This window comes from Argopecten irradians, chromosome 12 (assembly GCF_041381155.1).
Source record: "Argopecten irradians isolate NY chromosome 12, Ai_NY, whole genome shotgun sequence".
Taxonomy (NCBI): domain Eukaryota; kingdom Metazoa; phylum Mollusca; class Bivalvia; order Pectinida; family Pectinidae; genus Argopecten; species Argopecten irradians.
Genome location: NC_091145.1, coordinates 40,375,096 through 40,396,788, shown reverse-complemented (window position 1 = coordinate 40,396,788; position 21,693 = coordinate 40,375,096). Strand labels below are relative to the sequence as shown.

The following is a 21,693-nucleotide window of genomic DNA, read 5'->3' as shown; positions in this document are numbered from 1 at the left end:
GACACCTGAGATACCGATTCTTACCTGTTAACACCAGTGACACCTGAGATACCGATTCTTACCTGTTAACACCAGTGACACCTGAGATACCGATTCTTACCTGTTAACACCAGTGACACCTGAGATACCGATTCTTACCTGTTAACACCAGTGACACCTGAGATACCGATTCTTACCTGTTAACACCAGTGACACCTGAGATACCGATTCTTACCTGTTAACACCAGTGACACCTGAGATACCGGTTCTTACCTGTTAACACCAGTGACACCTGAGATACCGATTCTTACCTGTTAACACCAGTGACACCTGAGATACCGATTCTTACCTGTTAACACCAGTGACACCTGAGATACCGATTCTTACCTGTTAACACCAGTGACACCTGAGATACCGATTCTTACCTGTTAACACCAGTGACACCTGAGATACCGATTCTTACCTGTTAACACCAGTGACACCTGAGATACCGATTCTTACCTGTTAACACCAGTGACACCTGAGATACCGATTCTTACCTGTTAACACCAGTGACACCTGAGATACCGATTCTTACCTGTTAACACCAGTGACACCTGAGATACCGATTCTTACCTGTTAACACCAGTGACACCTGAGATACCGATTCTTACCTGTTAACACCAGTGACACCTGAGATACCGATTCTTACCTGTTAACACCAGTGACACCTGAGATACCGATTCTTACCTGTTAACACCAGTGACACCTGAGATACCGATTCTTACCTGTTAACACCAGTGACACCTGAGATACCGATTCTTACCTGTTAACACCAGTGACACCTGAGATACCGATTCTTACCTGTTAACACCAGTGACACCTGAGATACCGTTTCTTACCTGTTAACACCAGTGACACCTGAGATACCGATTCTTACCTGTTAACACCAGTGACACCTGAGATACCGATTCTTACCTGTTAACACCAGTGACACCTGAGATACCGATTCTTACCTGTTAACACCAGTGACACCTGAGATACCGATTCTTACCTGTTAACACCAGTGACACCTGAGATACCGATTAACTGACACCTAGATACCGATTCTTACCTGTTAACACCAGTGACACCTGAGATACCGATTCTTACCTGTTAACACCAGTGACACCTGAGATACCGATTCTTACCTGTTAACACCAGTGACACCTGAGATACCGATTCTTACCTGTTAACACCAGTGACACCTGAGATACCGATTCTTACCTGTTAACACCAGTGACACCTGAGATACCGATTCTTACCTGTTAACACCAGTGACACCTGAGATACCGATTCTTACCTGTTAACACCAGTGACACCTGAGATACCGATTCTTACCTGTTAACACCAGTGACACCTGAGATACCGATTCTTACCTGTTAACACCAGTGACACCTGAGATACCGATTCTTACCTGTTAACACCAGTGACACCTGAGATACCGATTCTTACCTGTTAACACCAGTGACACCTGAGATACCGATTCTTACCTGTTAACACCAGTGACACCTGAGATACCGATTCTTACCTGTTAACACCAGTGACACCTGAGATACCGATTCTTACCTGTTAACACCAGTGACACCTGAGATACCGATTCTTACCTGTTAACACCAGTGACACCTGAGATACCGATTCTTACCTGTTAACACCAGTGACACCTGAGATACCGATTCTTACCTGTTAACACCAGTGACACCTGAGATACCGATTCTTACCTGTTAACACCAGTGACACCTGAGATACCGATTCTTACCTGTTAACACACCAGTGACACCTGAGATACCGATTCTTACCTGTTAACACCAGTGACACCTGAGATACCGATTCTTACCTGTTAACACCAGTGACACCTGAGATACCGATTCTTACCTGTTAACACCAGTGACACCTGAGATACCGATTCTTACTGTTAACACCAGTGACACCTGAGATACCGATTCTTACCTGTTAACACCAGTGACACCTGAGATACCGATTCTTACCTGTTAACACCAGTGACACCTGAGATACCGATTCTTACTGTTAACCTGTTAACACCACCAGTGACACCTGAGATACCGATTCTTACCTGTTAACACCAGTGACACCTGAGATACCGATTCTTACCTGTTAACACCAGTGACACCTGAGATACCGATTCTTACCTGTTAACACCAGTGACACCTGAGATACCGATTCTTACCTGTTAACACCAGTGACACCTGAGATACCGATTCTTACCTGTTAACACCAGTGACACCTGAGATACCGGTTCTTACCTGTTAACACCAGTGACACCTGAGATACCGATTCTTACCTGTTAACACCAGTGACACCTGAGATACCGATTCTTACCTGTTAACACCAGTGACACCTGAGATACCGATTCTTACCTGTTAACACCAGTGACACCTGAGATACCGATTCTTACCTGTTAACACCAGTGACACCTGAGATACCGTTCTTACCTGTTAACACCAGTGACACCTGAGATACCGATTCTTACCTGTTAACACCAGTGACACCTGAGATACCGATTCTTACCTGTTAACACCAGTGACACCTGAGATACCGATTCTTACCTGTTAACACCAGTGACACCTGAGATACCGATTCTTACCTGTTAACACCAGTGACACCTGAGATACCGATTCTTACCTGTTAACACCAGTGACACCTGAGATACCGATTCTTACCTGTTAACACCAGTGACACCTGAGATACCGATTCTTACCTGTTAACACCAGTGACACCTGAGATACCGATTCTTACCTGTTAACACCAGTGACACCTGAGATACCGATTCTTACCTGTTAACACCAGTGACACCTGAGATACCGATTCTTACCTGTTAACACCAGTGACACCTGAGATACCGATTCTTACCTGTTAACACCAGTGACACCTGAGATACCGATTCTTACCTGTTAACACCAGTGACACCTGAGATACCGGTTCTTACCTGTTAACACCAGTGACACCTGAGATACCGATTCTTACCTGTTAACACCAGTGACACCTGAGATACCGGTTCTTACCTGTTAACACCAGTGACACCTGAGATACCGGTTCTTACCTGTTAACACCAGTGACACCTGAGATACCGGTTCTTACCTGTTAACACCAGTGACACCTGAGATACCGGTTCTTACCTGTTAACACCAGTGACACCTGAGATACCGATTCTTACCTGTTAACACCAGTGACACCTGAGATACCGATTCTTACCTGTTAACACCAGTGACACCTGAGATACCGATTCTTACCTGTTAACACCAGTGACACCTGAGATACCGATTCTTACCTGTTAACACCAGTGACACCTGAGATACCGATTCTTACCTGTTAACACCAGTGACACCTGAGATACCGATTCTTACCTGTTAACACCAGTGACACCTGAGATACCGATTCTTACCTGTTAACACCAGTGACACCTGAGATACCGATTCTTACCTGTTAACACCAGTGACACCTGAGATACCGATTCTTACCTGTTAACACCAGTGACACCTGAGATACCGATTCTTACCTGTTAACACCAGTGACACCTGAGATACCGATTCTTACCTGTTAACACCAGTGACACCTGAGATACCGATTCTTACCTGTTAACACCAGTGACACCTGAGATACCGATTCTTACCTGTTAACACCAGTGACACCTGAGATACCGATTCTTACCTGTTAACACCAGTGACACCTGAGATACCGATTCTTACCTGTTAACACCAGTGACACCTGAGATACCGATTCTTACCTGTTAACACCAGTGACACCTGAGATACCGATTCTTACCTGTTAACACCAGTGACACCTGAGATACCGATTCTTACCTGTTAACACCAGTGACACCTGAGATACCGATTCTTACCTGTTAACACCAGTGACACCTGAGATACCGATTCTTACCTGTTAACACCAGTGACACCTGAGATACCGATTCTTACCTGTTAACACCAGTGACACCTGAGATACCGATTCTTACCTGTTAACACCAGTGACACCTGAGATACCGATTCTTACCTGTTAACACCAGTGACACCTGAGATACCGATTCTTACCTGTTAACACCAGTGACACCTGAGATACCGATTCTTACCTGTTAACACCAGTGACACCTGAGATACCGATTCTTACCTGTTAACACCAGTGACACCTGAGATACCGATTCTTACCTGTTAACACCAGTGACACCTGAGATACCGATTCTTACCTGTTAACACCAGTGACACCTGAGATACCGATTCTTACCTGTTAACACCAGTGACACCTGAGATACCGATTCTTACCTGTTAACACCAGTGACACCTGAGATACCGATTCTTACCTGTTAACACCAGTGACACCTGAGATACCGATTCTTACCTGTTAACACCAGTGACACCTGAGATACCGATTCTTACCTGTTAACACCAGTGACACCTGAGATACCGATTCTTACCTGTTAACACCAGTGACACCTGAGATACCGATTCTTACCTGTTAACACCAGTGACACCTGAGATACCGATTCTTACCTGTTAACACCAGTGACACCTGAGATACCGATTCTTACCTGTTAACACCAGTGACACCTGAGATACCGATTCTTACCTGTTAACACCAGTGACACCTGAGATACCGATTCTTACCTGCAGCCAATGAACACCAAGACAACCATGAGGATAAAAAGTAGGCCACACACAATTCCGGCCACGATCCCCGCCGACATGATTTCCTGTTCGGTCTCATCTAAAGCAGCTGGATCTGTAAAAAGAAATATTAATATAATTACACATCCTTGCTGGTTACACATCTTATACCATAGTAACATCTATTATTATAACACTTCATATTAATCAGCACGTCTTGTCCAACAACTTCAACCAGTTAGAACATTTCTGTTTCAGTTCATTGAGGTTAAAATTACACACATAATGATACAAAGTAAATTTGCTGTACCTTTAAATTGCACAATTGCATGGTTGAAGTTGCGGTGTAGTGAAGGACTAACAATTCATTTTATTTGTGGGAAATCATGACTAAGAAAGGGGCATAACTCTGACTACACTGTGTAAAAACATTGGACTCAGACATGATACTCAGTAAAGCAGTTTATGGTCTGAATCAATTGATAACAATTATTAAATTATATGTTTTGAGACTCACATGATGGGGCTTAATATTCATTAATTAATTAATTATGCGGCTTAATTAATCATCAATTAATTACGTGGCTTAAATAATTATTAGTTAATTAGTGATACATCCTAAGTGCATGAAGCATCTAAACTGTTTTAAACACTTAATACATGGCAGTGTTAGATGTGACAGATTACAACACATCATCTATATATCAATAACAACATCAATCATTGTATCCAGAGGGCAGGGCGACGGGTTCATATTTACTCAGCATACAATCTCCGTTTCATACACAATATTAGTAGCGATATCTTCAGAAGAAATTATCATATTGATACTTAATCCAATTTTTTATGATAACATTTAATATCTTATAATCAATTTAAAAAAACAAACAAATAACAACCTTCCAAATAATGCAAACCAAAACAAACAGGCATGCAAACTAAATGGGTGCTGAAATGTGTATTGACATCGATGTAATAATTATAGGAGATTTCAGAAAAGATGGCGTGACGTCACAGAAAGTTTACATCCGGGTCCTCAAAGGTACAAACACAGTATGGCGACTAATAAAAACAATAACAGATACGTACATCCCTGCTACACAATCGATACGTTGACAAAAGTATACACTTTCATACTTGCAAATTCTGATTTTAGAATGTTTTCTGATTGTTTCAGAGGTTGACAGACATTTATATTTTTATATCTACAATTGTTTATTGCTAAATATATCTGTAGATTTAGTGTTGAAGCCAGCTTGCGAAGCGGTGCCGGGCCGTCACAAGTACCCGTTTTTTGTTCACACGTAGAAATCCATGTAGTGAAAAAAGTTATGATTGGATAACTGATTTCAATGTATTTTGTTTCTGTTATACATGAAAAAGCTGTTCACAATACTATTTAATATAAATATAACGAATGTGAACCACCTGGCCAGACCACGGCCGCTCGTGCATGGCTTCGCTGGTAGATCACCTCGGGCCACAGCCCATAGTTGGGAAATTAATAATATTAATACGTAATTACCAACACATATCTCAATAAGTACTTGTAAAATATATATATTTCGTTATTTTCCATGTATATCTTGTTTTAAAGGAATGGTATAAGCCACTGTGTTACACGTAAATGCAGATCTACATGTACAGTATGGCTGCCGATATCTCGAAAAAATAAAATGGTGAAATCGTTCAATTTCATGCTGAAGAGAGTTTTTTTTTAAATTTTTGGTCACTTTTATTCCATGGGCTGCTATGTGAAGTCCCACATTGAAGTGATGTTACTTTTAAATAATTTGAATACATGTTAGATAGACTACAATATAGCTAGATCGTAGTACTGTAAATGCCGACCAGGACACATTGCGCACGGCTTCGAGAATCCTAAATTACTCGGAAGTTTTGTTTTAAAATATTATAAAAAGTAACTATAAACTGACTCATTTGTATGTCATTAACTAAATTCCAAAATTTCTGACGAAAAAGTTATCCAAAATACGTAATTTTGTGACTCTGAAAAATGACGAAATTCGGGATCTCGGCAGTACTGTACGTAATGGCTGCCGTGCGCTTGGGGTAAATTTTAGTTTGGTCATAATCACACATCGTAAGGTGTTTACCAAGTAAGACTTAGACAACAGTAATCGCTTATTAAAATGTCAGTATGATATTTCGGGAAACTTGGAATTAAATTTATAATTTCAAGCTGATATTTTTAATATTCTGTCAATGTTTATACGTAGGTCTAATGGCGACCTTGTTTTTTTCTCTCGTGGCAGTCGAAAATGGAGTATAAACAGAGTAAAATATATGAATGCCAGATGTTTATATTTATATAATATTGTTAAATATATTATTATTTACACTTTTAAAAATTAAAATAACGCAATGGTTCTCGGATTGCCGTACTATTTATTACAATAAAATGTAAACAAACATCTCAAGCGGCTGTGTTCCCACATGTTTATGTGTACAGATATACGGAGTTGTACCTTTGAGCGCCCGGATGTACCTTTGTGTGACGTCATCGCCATCTTTTCTGAAATCTCCTATACTAACAATATCAATGAATGTACAGCCAATACACAATTATAAGAACATGCCTTAAAATATTTTTTCAATAATGGTACACAATTGATTTTTTTATAGATATGAATTAAAAATTTAATGATAACACTTTCTTCTCTTCGTTGGTAGAAAATAAATCTCAACCTTTGCTTGTTGCTATGGTGATCTTATTTGTAGGGATATTGGGTTTGTAAGGTAATCAGTACCTAATCCGCCAGCGTACACCTGTTAGCACTGTACGTGTGGAACAGGGACAGATGTTAAGTGCCGCGACACGACAATGTCAATATTGAATTCCCTGACAATTGTCACTTATTGGAGGTAGCCATTCATGATTAATTTCTGTATTACTGATCCAATGAAAGTCTCTGTGGCTAAGCTAGGGGTCCTTAACTAGTTAAGGTCATTCTAAGGTCACAGGAGCACTCACAAATTGAGCTCATTGGGCTAAAGGTCAAGGAATGATCTTTTGTAAAAATATTGACTTTAGCGGTCAATAATGCAGTTCACACCAAATACACAATACTAGGGATATTCATCTGGGATGTTTATAGTCAATCAATAGTGAATGAAATGAAACAATATTCAATTCAATCTAAGGAAAATTATGACAATTTATTGATAAATAAGATTGTATTGGTGCAATCCTGTTAGCAGCCTATATATATATATAGCTAGGTCATTAAAGGACATGCCAGGTTTAGAAGGTAGAAAATAATCAGAGTACGCGGAGAGAAACCACCAGCCTACAATATGTATCTACCACTTGTCCCACATGGGATTTGAACTCTCGCCCCAGAAGTTAAGTGTTTGTGGTAATACCGTTTAGGGACATTGTAACCTTTCGGGCACCATAGCCACAAAATAAAAGATCATTCTAACCACAAGTACCTATGTAACACATATTCATACCTGTTCAAGACTAACATTTAACATTTGTTAACTTTACAGGTGTCATTGATCAAAAATGAAAACAGTGTGAATCAAAAGTTGTAGAATAATAAACAGACCTACCTACAAACAGACTTACAGATTTAGAAACAATAATATCACATAAAATGTGGATAAGATGAATGTTTTACACTCTCCACAAATATATTGTGATGCTGAATTCTCTCATCTCTACAAACAGAAGACATCTGTACTACTAACTATGGTGACAAACTACTGTAAAGTATTACCAAGGTATTATCTTTAAATTTTTACAACCAATATCTAAAATAATTAAAAAAAAAAATAGCGAAAACTTGATTATAAAGAAAAATGGCTTCAACACACACAATTTCTTTATCAAAATCACATGATGAAATACAGGAAGTTATCCATTGTGTAAAGAGGATGATGGAATAGCATGAGAGGTTGTGAAACTGGGAGGTGCTGATGGAGAAGATGGACGTTACAAACGGCTACCATACATAATGGTACAATGATACAACAATTCTGTCTTTGGGTATTACAGAGTAACCTCCCTTGCTGGTAGGCATCCATTGTAACATCTTTATTTTGTAAAAAAAACCTCATATTGTTTTCTCTGAAAAGTATGACGTTACGCTTACAGATATGACGTCACAATAAATACCTGCATTCAAGGGCAGATAACTCTGTAATATGCAAATACAGAACATATGAACGATGAGATGATAATTGAAACATCAAGATGCCAAATTGTTGAGTGTGTTAGTCAAATATCAATATTAATGGTTTATCAAAAATTTTACTTTTTTATGTTAAGATTTAAATTATTTGATTTTATTAAGCTTGTTCCACTCTTTTAAGATTTCAATATAAATGAAGTCTAGACAAAGGAACAAACACACTATTGATTAGAAACAATATTAATAAGCAGATTTAGTTTATTTATACACAATTAATAGTTCTATTAATAAACAAAAGTGAGATCAAACCAATATGATATCCGTTAGTGATTACAAACCAAACAGTATCATCAGTATATGAACACAAAGCTAGGTTAATTATTTCACTCCCTCCTATATATCATACCCAGGACATATCTAGGACATTTTATTACTTTTTTTAGATATCCTTGACCCATATAATTATACATTTGACCTTAACCTTGACATCAATCCAGCATTCATCCTTGACCTATTTTACAGTTACCCATACATCTATGTGGCAGACAGAGAAAACAAGAAATTTCAATGACATTAATACCCCTGGACAGAATGGGACAGGAAGGGACCTCTCGCAAGTAAATGATTAAAATTTTATTATGACCTTGATACAGTTTTGAGAATGGGTGTAGGAAAGGTCAAGGACACATTATGTAACATACAATGTTGGTTGTGTGGTGAGATCTACAGACCTATCTGTAGTATAGAAATGTAAATCCTAACATTATAGGGTGTAATCACCATGCACAGGAGGGAATGAAACTTGGCGTTGTGTACAATATCCAAACGAAAATGATGAAAATCAAAATGAAAATAAAACGGTAAGAACAGTAATAGGACTTTCACCTGTTGTCATGGTGGTGTTATTGATATAATCTGAAAAGGGAGATAATCACACATTAGTAGAACACACGACACCATGTGATTGGTCAATTATAGTTAATGCAAAACAACAACACAGAATGTGATAGGTTGATTAAAACATTGGTTAAGATATATGCAGTTAAATGAAACACAAGGTTATATGATTGGGTGGTTAAAATGAATTGTCATACAAGATTAAACATGATTGTATATTCAACAAAAACACAAGAATTAATGCAATTGGTGGAATATAATCAAATGAAGCATATGATAGAATGTGATTGGATGATTAAAATCAATGGAAACTGAAGGCATTGAATGATTGGATCATCACTGATGGTACATGGCAGCCTGTAATAGGCCTATTGTAATCAATAAAACAAAAACATCAGTCAGTATCCATAAAGTCAATGTGACCAAATCATACATTTCATCAGTAAATAGGAAATGTCTCATTTTTCCAAGCATTAAAAGACAAAATGACTTTCTTAAAAAATAAAATTGATAGATACAATTACAGTAGCCATGTAAATCACTTACAAAGTAAATACTTCAAACTTCATCATTGAGAAATTTGTACAATATTAAGCTTTCTGTCCCATGTATCTAAGGCTATCTTCATATTATACATATATAGGATCTCCAGATCATAGGAAAAGAAAATTCTGTATTCATACAGTTTTATTCCAAAAAATTAAACAGAAGGCTTATGTTTGATGTTAATCAGAAAGCCATACTTTTGAGATCTATAATATTGTAGCTCCTTTCCTTTACAGTGTAACTCTTAAATCTACAGTTTCATTACACTGTATAACATTAATTAACGGTGAACCTATAAATACTGCATATGGCCAGGGAAGGATAATAAGAAACAGAACAGAAACGCACCGGAATAGACATGAACAGATTGACAATGTTGTTATATGTTGGACAACCATTATCACTGTATGATGTAGAGTGACGGTCACTTAAGAATACCTAAAATCTAGTCTGCAAAATACACAGAACACATGAACCAATCAGAAAGCAAGGATTACAAAATTGGAGATGGTCGACTTCAATCATTGCTTCCATGCACAGTAAGTTCAGTAAAGCCGATATATAAAAAGCTATATAGTTTTTGTTAAAGCATTGTTACTGTAACACATTTATGACAATTGTTACTGTGTTTGAAACACAGACAGGTACTTTACTTGTGTTTATTCCATCCAAAAGATCTACAACACAGAAGAAAATAGAAGTGCAGGAGGGGCATCAGGGGCATCACGGGCATCACACAAAAAGGATAGATTATGTACAGGTAGGGGAGGGGCATCAGAGCTGTAGGAGGGACATCACACAGCTGGAGGAGGGGAAACACACAAAAGGATAGATTATGTACAGGTAGGGGAGGGGCATCAGAGCTGTATGAGGGACATCACACAGCTGGAGGAGGGGAAACACACAAAAGGATAGATTATGTACAGGTAGGGGAGGGGCATCAGAGCTGTAGGAGGGGCATCACACAGCTGGAGGAGGGGAATCACACAAAAGGATAGACCATGTACAGGTAGGGGAGGGGCATCAGAACTGTAGGAGGGGCATCACACAGCTAGGGGAGGGGCATCATGCAAAAGGATAGACCATGTACAGGTAGGGTGAGGGGCATAACAGCTGTGGAAGGGGCATAAAGACAGCTGGGGGAGAGGCATCATATTTGTGAGAGGGGCAACACAAAGCTGGGGAGGGGCATCACAGCTGGGGAAGGAGTATCACAGAGCAAAAGGAGGGGCAGCAGACATCTGGGGGAGGGGACATCAGAGAACATCTACGATAGAGCAAATCATCAAACTCACGAAGAGGGAATAGTACAAAGGTTACAGACAATACTAGCCATGCCAATATCACATCCTCCTCCCTCAAACTACTTAAAATTATGGACTGATATATCTGACCATAGCAAATGGCTATTTATAACACTTTTTCCCTTGTCCCTTGGGTGGCCTTTATAGACAGGTTTGACTGTTTATCACTTCAAGTGACCTCCATATCTAGATAACCTTGACCCATATATTCATTTGACCTTAACCTTGACATCAATCCAACATTCATCCTTGACCTATATTTTACAGTTACTAATACAACTATGTGGCAGAGAGAGAAAGCAAGGAATTTCTATGTCATTACTACCCCTGGACAGAGTTAGACAGAACGAGACCTCTCGCAAATAAATGATTCAAAGTTTATGACTTTGAAAACAGTTTGGAGAATGGGTGTAGGAAAGGTCAAGGACATATTAGGTAACACACTATGTGGTTGTGTAGTGCGATAGACAGACCTATCTGTAGTACAAAAATATAAAACCTAACATTATAGGGTGTAATCACCATGCACAGGAAGGAATGAAGCTTGGCGTTGTGTACAATATCCAAACGAAAATGTTGAAAATCAAAATGAAAATAAAATGGTAGAACAGTAATAGGACTTTCACCTGTTGTCATGGTGGTGTTATTGATATAATCTGAAAAGGGAGATAATCACACATTAGTAGAACACACGACACCATGTGATTGGTCAATTAGAGGTGAAGTCCCATTATGTTTTCTCAAACCTTTGCTAAGATGTACATTAGCATCCTTTCTGAAACATTCTTCATTTGGTATATTTCCAATGAAGATAAGTATGTTAATGATAAATAAGTAAAGAATTCTTACAACAGAACAGATTGATTTACATATCTAAAAATATCTCATGTATATGTTAGATACCCAGATAGTAAACAATACAAACATGACCGAGAGCCAGGGCAATATTCAGAGAAACAGTCATCGAATACAATGTTATATAATTCATTTAGTATTTGATAGATAACGATCGTGTCTCCTCAGCAGTTTCATATGCTTCATTTACAGCTAATACAAAATGTATACTAATCGAGAAATGCTGAGTGTCAATAGTGAAATGCATACACAGGGCACCAAATGGGGTATTTTATTGTTAAACAAAACACACTTGGCTGTATCAATTTTGGTATTAGTCAATTATCTTTTCTCCCACAGAAACTCTTACCTCGCTAATTATATTCCTAAAAAATTATTATTTTACTACAACTGTAAACAAACTTTTTTCGCCTGCGATTTACTTTCTCGTATTTCACGATTCAAGTAAATTTGCGAAAGTTTATCTACAATATACACAGAGCTAAATAAACTAGTCAAATATCATAAATTTGTATTTATATAATTAGGGACATCAATTTACCAAAGTCAATATCAGAGTAAGTGAACTACAAGGGATACACATCTGATCTTACTACTGGAGTTAGGAATTAGTCTAATGAAGTAACCAGTGCCCCCAATAAGAGATACACATCTGAACTTACTACTGGAGTTAGGAATTAGTCTAATGAAGTAACCAGTGCCCCCAATAAGGGATACAAATCTGATCTTACTACTGGAGTCAGGAATTAGTCTAATGAAGTAACCAGTGCCCCCAGTAAGGGATACAAATCTGATCTTACTGCTGGAGTTAGGAATTAGTCTAATGAAGTAACCAGTGCCCCCAATAAGAGATACACATCTGAACTTACTACTGGAGTTAGGAATTAGTCTAATGAAGTAACCAGTGCCCCCAATAAGGGATACAAATCTGATCTTACTGCTGGAGTTAGGAATTAGTCTAATGAAGTAACCAGTGCCCCCAATAAGGGATACACATCTGAACTTACTACTGGAGTTAGGAATTAGTCTAATGAAGTAACCAGTGCCCCCAATAAGGGATACACATCTGATCTTACTACTGGAGTTAGGAATTAGTCTAATGAAGTAACCAGTGCCCCCAATAAGGGATACAAATATGATCTTACTACTGGAGTCAGGAATTAGTCTAATGAAGTAACCAGTGCCCCCAATAGGACAGCTTAGATTTCCCATACATTCAAGTTCAGACTCAACAATTATAACACTTGAAAATTAATACTATAGAGTTTAATCTGAATTGTAATTATATTACTATAGCTTGTGTCAGCTGGGGCATCACATCTGTGGGAGGGAAATCATACAAAAGGATAGAAAAATACAGGTAGGGGAGGGGCATCACATAGGGGCAGGGCATCACATCTGAGGGAAGGGCAAAACAGCTGTGGGAGGGGCATCACAACTTAGGAGGGGCATCACAACTGGGAAGGGACATCACATAGCTGGGGAGGGGTATTGAACAGCTAGGGAGGGGCATCACACAGCTGCGGGAGGGGCATCACACAGCTGGGGAGGTGCATCACACAGCTGAGGAGGGGCATCACACAGCTGGGGAAGGGCATCAAACAGCTGGGGAGGGGCATCACACAGCTGGGGAGGGGCATCACACAGCTGTGGGAGGGGCAATACACAGCTGTGGGAGGGGCAATACACAGCTGGGTGAGGGGCATCAAACAGCTAGGGAGGGGCATCACACAGCTGTGGGAGGGGCAATACACAGCTGGGTGAGGGGCATCACATATCTGTGGGAGGGGCAATACACAGCTGGGTGAGGGGCATCACAAAGCTATGGAGGTGCATCACACAGCTGGGGAGGGGCATCAAACAGCTGGGGAGGGGCATCACACAGCTGGGGAGGGGCATCACACAGTTGTGGGAGGGGCAATACACAGCTGGGGAGGGGTATCACACAGCTGGGAGAGGGGACATCACACAGCTGGGGGAGGGTATCACACAGCTGGGGGAGGGGATATCAGAGGACATCTACAATAGAGGAAACCCTCAGACAGAAGGAGAGGGAATCTTAGAAAGTCTCCTCCAGACAATACTAGCCATGCCACATCCTTATCCCTCAAACTACTTTTAACCTATGGACTAATACATCTGAACATGTATAACATATCTACATACACATAGCAAACTAATATACAAATCAAAGTGACACAACATTCTCATTTTGTTCTAATTAAATAAACTTAAACCTTGGAAACATATTATATTAGGATGAGAAGAATGAAAACAGTGTCTTTAAAACATTAATAATTGAAAGATTAGTGACATAAACATTGTGGAATCTTGAATAAGGTGAATTCATCAGTAGGATTTCTAAAACCATTGATTACTTTGACAAGTCTTAAACTCAATGTCTTGTAATCCTTCATCTCAATCTGTCAATTCTAAATACAGTCAGTAAAGTCAAACCTGCCTTAGAGACCACCTCTGTATAAAGATCACCTGTTAATTAAGACCACCTCCTCAAGGTCCGATCAATTTCAACCCCATTTGACCTGTATATAATGATCCCTAAGCTATAAAGATCATTTTTTGTCCCTTCAATTGGGTGATCTTTATAGACAGGTTTGACTGTACTTATAGAGAAATTCTAAAGCATGTCAAAGACCATTTTTAAACAGTTGACAAAGAGACAAAAGGTCTTTTAAAACCTGTATATGACCCAAAAATCTACTTGATAAATGTACTATGAATATATCACTAAAACAATTTTAAGGAAATGAATGAATTTATCTATGAGATACTAAAGATATTAAAACTAAATATCAACTACACATATAAACAAACTCTACATACATGCAATCACTACAACAACCATGCAGGAAACATTATAAATCAATGATAAAGGTCTGAACCATGCAGAGGTGAAGGACACAATCCTGTATAAAACATGACCTTTTGTCATTTTATCATTTACTTAAGTGAAAATCTGCATTCACATGTCATATATAGAAAAGGGAATTTTAATTTCTTAACTGTATAACTTGAATTATTCGTGGATACTTGAACTTTGAAATATTTTTGTGGATAGAAATATTTGTAGTTGGTCAATGAAACAATGATAATAATGATATAGATGACATAATTCATTGTTTTAACATGCATGGTTCCATGGCAACCAAGAAAAAATTCATATGTTATACAGTATATATCATGTGTTTATCATAATAAAATAACATCAGAAGATATACTTCTTTCAAAAAATATTTGCAATGATGGACGGTCAAAAAATGATTCATTTGTTCAAAAATTTTGATTTAAGAGAATTAAAGCTAAATCAACTGATACTATGAATGAGAAGAAAGTTGAAATAAAAGTAATATTACTGATCACCATTGGGGAGAGGGGGGTGATCCAGTAACGGAAGAGCTTAAAGGACAGGATTAAATCTCTAACTAGGGTCCACGGTCACCAATCACAATGCTGGAAAGAAGACGGTGAAACAAGAATACATGTGAACAAAAGAGTATTGGATAGTCACCTTCGTTTGTTTCATTTTGTATATCTCCTGTAAAAAACAGATGAGTTCCGAGTAATATGGGGTTATTGCTTGTAAAATAAAGGACATGTTAATCCACTAACATCTAAAAGTTTCTCCCTGGTAAGTAAAGATAAATGAATATGTTTGTATCGGTTCAAACTCGTAACAAATTTCAAGTTTCTAAAAAGTGTTTCTGACACAATTGCTGATCACAAACTCTATGGAATGGTGCTTAACTCAATAACACACAGACATTTGTAAATCATGACTAGGCATAAAGGATAAGTCAGGTTACTATAGTGAAGGACAAGATATAAACAGATTACCTCCCTTAGTTGGGTTTGATCAAATTAAATAGAACATCTAGGTTAAGATCTATCTTCTTTTAATCTGGCAAACATAATACATTTCTCAGCCCCATTTAATTATTTTAACATAATGAAATTACATGAAGATCAATTTTCCTGCCATCCGGATGATTAACTTTCACACAAAAACAGTCTTCACTAAGCATAGCTGATTAAGGATGTACACCTCTGAGAAGTCAAAATTTTCTTGTATCAAACTTTTTTTCTCATATAGATTTTTGGAAAAAGGAGTTCATACCATAAAAGAAAATGGAAGAAAAAACATATGTCCGTGTGCTAGTTTTTGAGCTTTTGTCACTCAAAGACACCTAGTTGACAAAATATTGGATTTTATGGGAATTTTGCCGTTTTGACCATATAAGATAGAGATTAAAGCCATAATTTCCTAATGAGGTGTTTGATATGTATGAATGTTTGTAGAAATCATTTTCTAATAGTCTTCTTTAACAAGAGATCCCAGAGGGATCTTGGCCTACCAAAGAATGATCTATGTCTGACAACAGAAAGAGGGATCTTTTCCCTGCTTTTCAAACTTTTACTACATACTATATATGAAACTTGAGAAAGATCCTTTCAGTACTTTCTGAGATATGTAGCAGAAACAAACTTCAATTATCAAAATCCAAGATGGCTACCTGTCGATCATCTTGCTGACCGATAAGTCCGAAAATGCACTAGACCCCTTCAGGAACCTGCACATAAAATTTGAGAAAGATCCCTTCAGTACTTTCTGAGAAAAGCGGTAACAAACTTTAACTATCAAAATTCCAGATGGCCTTCCTTCGGCCATCTTGTTGACCGATTGGTCCCAAAATGCAATATGCACAACTAGAGCCCTAGGAGAACCTACATATGAAATTTGAGAAAGATCACTTCAGCACTTTCTGAGAAATAGCGGTAACAAACTTTAACTATCAAAATCCAAGATGGCTGCCAGTCGGCCATCTTGTTGACCGATTGGTCCCAAAATGCAACATGCACAGCTAGGGCCCTAGGGGAACCTACATGTGAAATTTGAGAAAGATCCCTTCACAACTTTCTGAAAAAAAGCGGGTAACAAACTTTAACTATCAAAATCCAAGATGGCCGCCAGTCGGCCATCTTGTTGACCGATTGGTCCCAAAATGCAATATGCACAACTAGGGCCCTAGGGGAACCTACATGTGAAATTTGAGAAAGATCCCTTCACAACTTTCTGAGAAATAGCGGTAACAAACTTTAACTATCAAAATCCAAGATGGCCGCCAGTCGGCCATCTTGTTGACCGATTGGTCCCAAAATGCAATATGCACAACTAGGGCCCTAGGGGAACCTACATGTGAAATTTGAGAAAGATTCCTTCAGTACTTTCTGAGAAAAGCGGTAACAAACTTTAACTATCAAAATCCCAGATGGCCGTTCTTCGGCCATCTTGTTGACCGATTGGTCCCAAAATGCAATATGCACAACTAGGGCCCTAGGAGAACCTACATATGAAATTTGAGAAAGATCACTTCAGTACTTTCTGAGAAATAGCGGTAACAAACTTTAACTATCAAAATCCAAGATGGCCGCCAGTCAGCCATCTTGTTGACCGATTGGTCCCAAAATGCAACATGCACAGCTAGGGCCCTAGGGGAACCTACATGTGAAATTTGAGAAAGATCCCTTCACAACTTTCTGAAAAATAGCGGTAACAAACTTTAACTATCAAAATCCAAGATGGCCGCCAGTCGGCCATCTTGTTGACCGATTGGTCCCAAAATGCAATATGCACAACTAGGGCCCTAGGGGAACCTACATGTGAAATTTGAGAAAGATCCCTTCACAACTTTCTGAGAAATAGCGGTAACAAACTTTAACTATCAAAATCCAAGATGGCCGCCAGTCGGCCATCTTGTTGACCGATTGGTCCCAAAATGCAATATGAACAACTAGGGCCCTAGGGGAACCTACATGTGAAATTTGAGAAAGATCCCTTCAGTACTTTCTGAGAAATAGCGGTAACAAACTTTAACTATCAAAATCCAAGATGGCCGCCTGTCGGCCATCTTGTTGACCGATTGGTCCCAAAATGCAATATGCACAACTAGGGCCCTAGGGGAACCTATATGTGAAATTTGAGAAAGATTCCTTCAGTACTTTCTGAGAAATAGCGGTAACAAGAATTGTTAACGGACGGACGGACGGACGGACGGACGGACGGACGGACGGACGGACGGACGGAAGGACGGACGGAAGGACGGACGGAAGGACGGACGGAAGGACGGAAGGAAGGGACGGAAGGACGGACGGAAGGACGGACGGAAGGACGGACGGACGGACAACGGACCACGGACGAAAGGCGATTTGAATAGCCCACCATCTGATGATGGTGGGCTAAAAATATACCAGTTTTGATCAATTAGACAAATAATTTTTCTCAGAATAACAACATATGCTACCCCCTACCCCTTAATTTTGTGCTACCAAATGCACCATTTTCAGCGATTTTTGCCAAAATTTAACCCTTTATAGAAAAAGTTCTGGTTTTAAACTTTTGTTATTATTTTGCATATCAATAGGGAAACGGTTGTTCTTTCTAAATCAGGAAGAAAAATTGGGGGTCCGTGTACTTACTTTTTTGCCCCATTTGAATTTTTGTTATTTTTCAGTATTTTAGAGTAAAAAATAAAAGTGCTCAAATTACCATTAAATGTAAAAAATAAAGTCACAAAAGTGTATCGTTTCACATATTAATGCTCAATATTTTAATTACTACAAACCTAGTAACGATTTGCAGCAAAAATTAGCTAAATACAGCTAAAAATGCTGGCGCAGTAATGATTTAAGTAAAAACAATTTCATTAAAAAATGGTAAAACTGTGGCTCTACTTAAAGCAAAAAAAGACACAATTTCAAAATGGCCGCCAAATGGGCCATTTCTTAAAATCCCCGTATAAAAAAATCTACTAACAAGAGGCCTAGAGGCGCTGTATCGCTGGTTTGTAATGTCAAATCATGTTCTGAATACAGGTTCATTGTTTCTTTTCTGAAGGAATTTGAATATTTACCTCTTATTTCCCTATTGGGCCCCGCCCCTCCTGCCCCCGGGGATCAGAGCCAAAATTTATACAAGTTCTGTTCCCCTTCCCCCAAGGATGGTTGTGGCCAAATTTGGTTACAATCCATGCAGAACTCTAGGACAAGTAGCGATTTATACAATTTGCCTCTATTTCCCCTATTGGGCCCCCCTCCTCCTGCCCCCGGAGGGTCAGAGCCAAAATTTATACAAGTTCTGTTCCCCCTCCCCTTAGGATGTTTGTGGCAAAAATTGGTTACAATCCATGTAGAACTCTATGATGAGTAGCGATTTAAAGGATTTACCTCTATTTCCCCTATTGGGCCCCGCCCCTCCTGCCCCCGGGGGATCAGAGCCAAAATTTATACAAGTTCTGTTCCCCTTCCCCCAAGGATGTTTGTGGCCAAATTTGGTTACATTCCATTCAGAACTCTATGACTAGTAGCGATTTAAAGGATTTACCTCTATTTCCCCTATTGGGCCCCGCCCCTCCTGCCCCCGGGGGGTCAGAGCCAAAATTTATACAAGTTCTGTTCCCCTTCCCCCAAGGATGTTTGTGGCCAAATTTGGTTACAATCCATGGAGAACTCTATGACTAGTAGCGATTTATACAATTTGCCTCTATTTCCCCTATTGGGCCCCCCTCTTCCTGCCCCCGGGGGACCAGAGCCAAAACTTATACAAGTTCTGTTCCCTTCCAAAAAGGATGTTTGTGGCCAAATTTGGTTATATTCCATTCAGAACTCTATGACTAGTATAGATTTAAAGGATTTACCTCTATTTCCCCTATTTGGCCCCGCCCCTCCTGCCCCTGGGGGGTCGGAGCCAAAATTTATACAAGTTCTGTTCCCCCTCCCCCAAGGATGTTTGTGGCCAAATTTGGTTACAATCCATGCAGAACTCTATGACTAGTAGCGATTTAAAGGATTTACCTCTATTTCCCCTATTGGGCCCCGCCTCTCCTGCCCCCTGGGGACCAGAGCCAAAATTTATACCAGTTCTTTTCCCCCTCCCCCATGGATGTTTGTGGCCAAATTTGGTTACAATCCATGCAGAACTCTATGACTAGTAGCGATTTAAAGGAAATGTTGACGGACAGACGGACGACGGATTGACGGACGGACGGACGACGGACGCAGCGCCATGACATAAGCTCACCGGCCCTTCGGGCCAGGTGACCTAAAAATAGAAATGTAATTTTTTGACAAAATTTGCATCTGGCAACTTGCTGCAGATACTGATAAATTATATTTGAAAATCTCATAACTCCTTTGGTCTATGTTGAATCGAGACTTCAACGGGACTGAAACCTCAGAAGAATACATCCTTATGACCACTGTAGCGTCCAACCTTTCACTAGTCTAGGTCTATATACTACCACCTTCTATATACCAACCTATCTCCTAACAACCTCACCAAGAATCATCGATCTGGTCGAGGGAATTTTGTGTTTGATAACTCAACTATCTTAATAAAGATTGCCATGCAAAGCAGGTTCTTCTATATGTAATAAAGATGTTTGTTAAGGAAACTGATTAAAAACAAAGAGGTTATTGATAATTTACTGTGGGGATACAATAGATAATACCTTGTGCAAAGATGTGGTGTCAGTATTATATACTCGTTTATAATAACATGCATACCTATAAGTTCAAAGGTTATCCAGTCGGTGAACTGCCCACTGTATCTCTGCTGTTTAAAGATGCTCTTCGTCATGGCGGCCAGTCGCAGTTTGTAGGCACGGTTGCTTGGTAAGTTTGTGATGTTCAGCTGCGGATAAAGACAGACATCAGATTATCATTGAAATATTGAAATCTTTTTAGGTGCCTATCACCCCTCTCCATTAAAGGTTGGTACCCAATGACAGGCCCTATCACCCCTCTCCATTAATGGTTGGTACCCAATGACAGACCCAATCACCCCTCTCCATTAATGGTTGGTACCAAATGACAGGCCCTATCACCCCTCTACATTAAAGGTTGGTGCCAAATGACAGACCCTATCACCCCTTTCCATTAATGGTTGGTGCCCAATGACAGGCCCTATCACCCCTCTCCATTAATGGTTGGTGCCCAATGACAGACCCAATCACCCCTCTACATTAATGGTTGGTACCCAATGACAGACCCTATCACCCCTCTCCATTAATGGTTGGTGCCCAATGACAGGCCCTATCACCCCTCTCCATTAATGGTTGGTGCCCAATGACAGACCCAATCACCCCTCTACATTAATGGTTGGTACCCAATGACAGGCCCTATCACCCCTCTCCATTAATGGTTGGTACCCAATGACAGACCCAATCACCCCTCTACATTAATGGTTGGTACCCAATGACAGGCCCTATCACCCCTCTACATTAATGGTCAGTACCCAAT

At 39.3% G+C, this 21,693-nt stretch overlaps 1 protein-coding gene across 9 annotated transcripts in view; it reads right to left on the bottom strand.

Moving 5' to 3' along the window:
• LOC138305181 (tyrosine-protein phosphatase 99A-like) overlaps positions 1 to 21,693 on the bottom strand; it is a 76,535-nt gene that overhangs the window by 24,429 nt on the left and 30,413 nt on the right. For 2 of the 9 annotated variants that reach the window (XM_069245605.1, XM_069245604.1), the window contains exons 11-15: positions 20,959 to 21,085; positions 15,908 to 15,934; positions 10,873 to 10,896; positions 9,662 to 9,691; positions 4,617 to 4,731 (exon numbers count right to left, since the gene is read on the bottom strand). In XM_069245605.1, the coding sequence (XP_069101706.1) occupies positions 4,617 to 4,731; positions 9,662 to 9,691; positions 10,873 to 10,896; positions 15,908 to 15,934; positions 20,959 to 21,085 (323 nt within the window). Of the gene's footprint in view, positions 1 to 4,616; positions 4,732 to 9,661; positions 9,692 to 10,872; positions 10,897 to 12,149; positions 12,180 to 15,907; positions 15,935 to 20,958; positions 21,086 to 21,693 lie in introns of all 9 variants that reach the window. The other 7 variants (XM_069245606.1, XM_069245609.1, XM_069245608.1 and 4 more) reach the window with 7 other exon arrangements.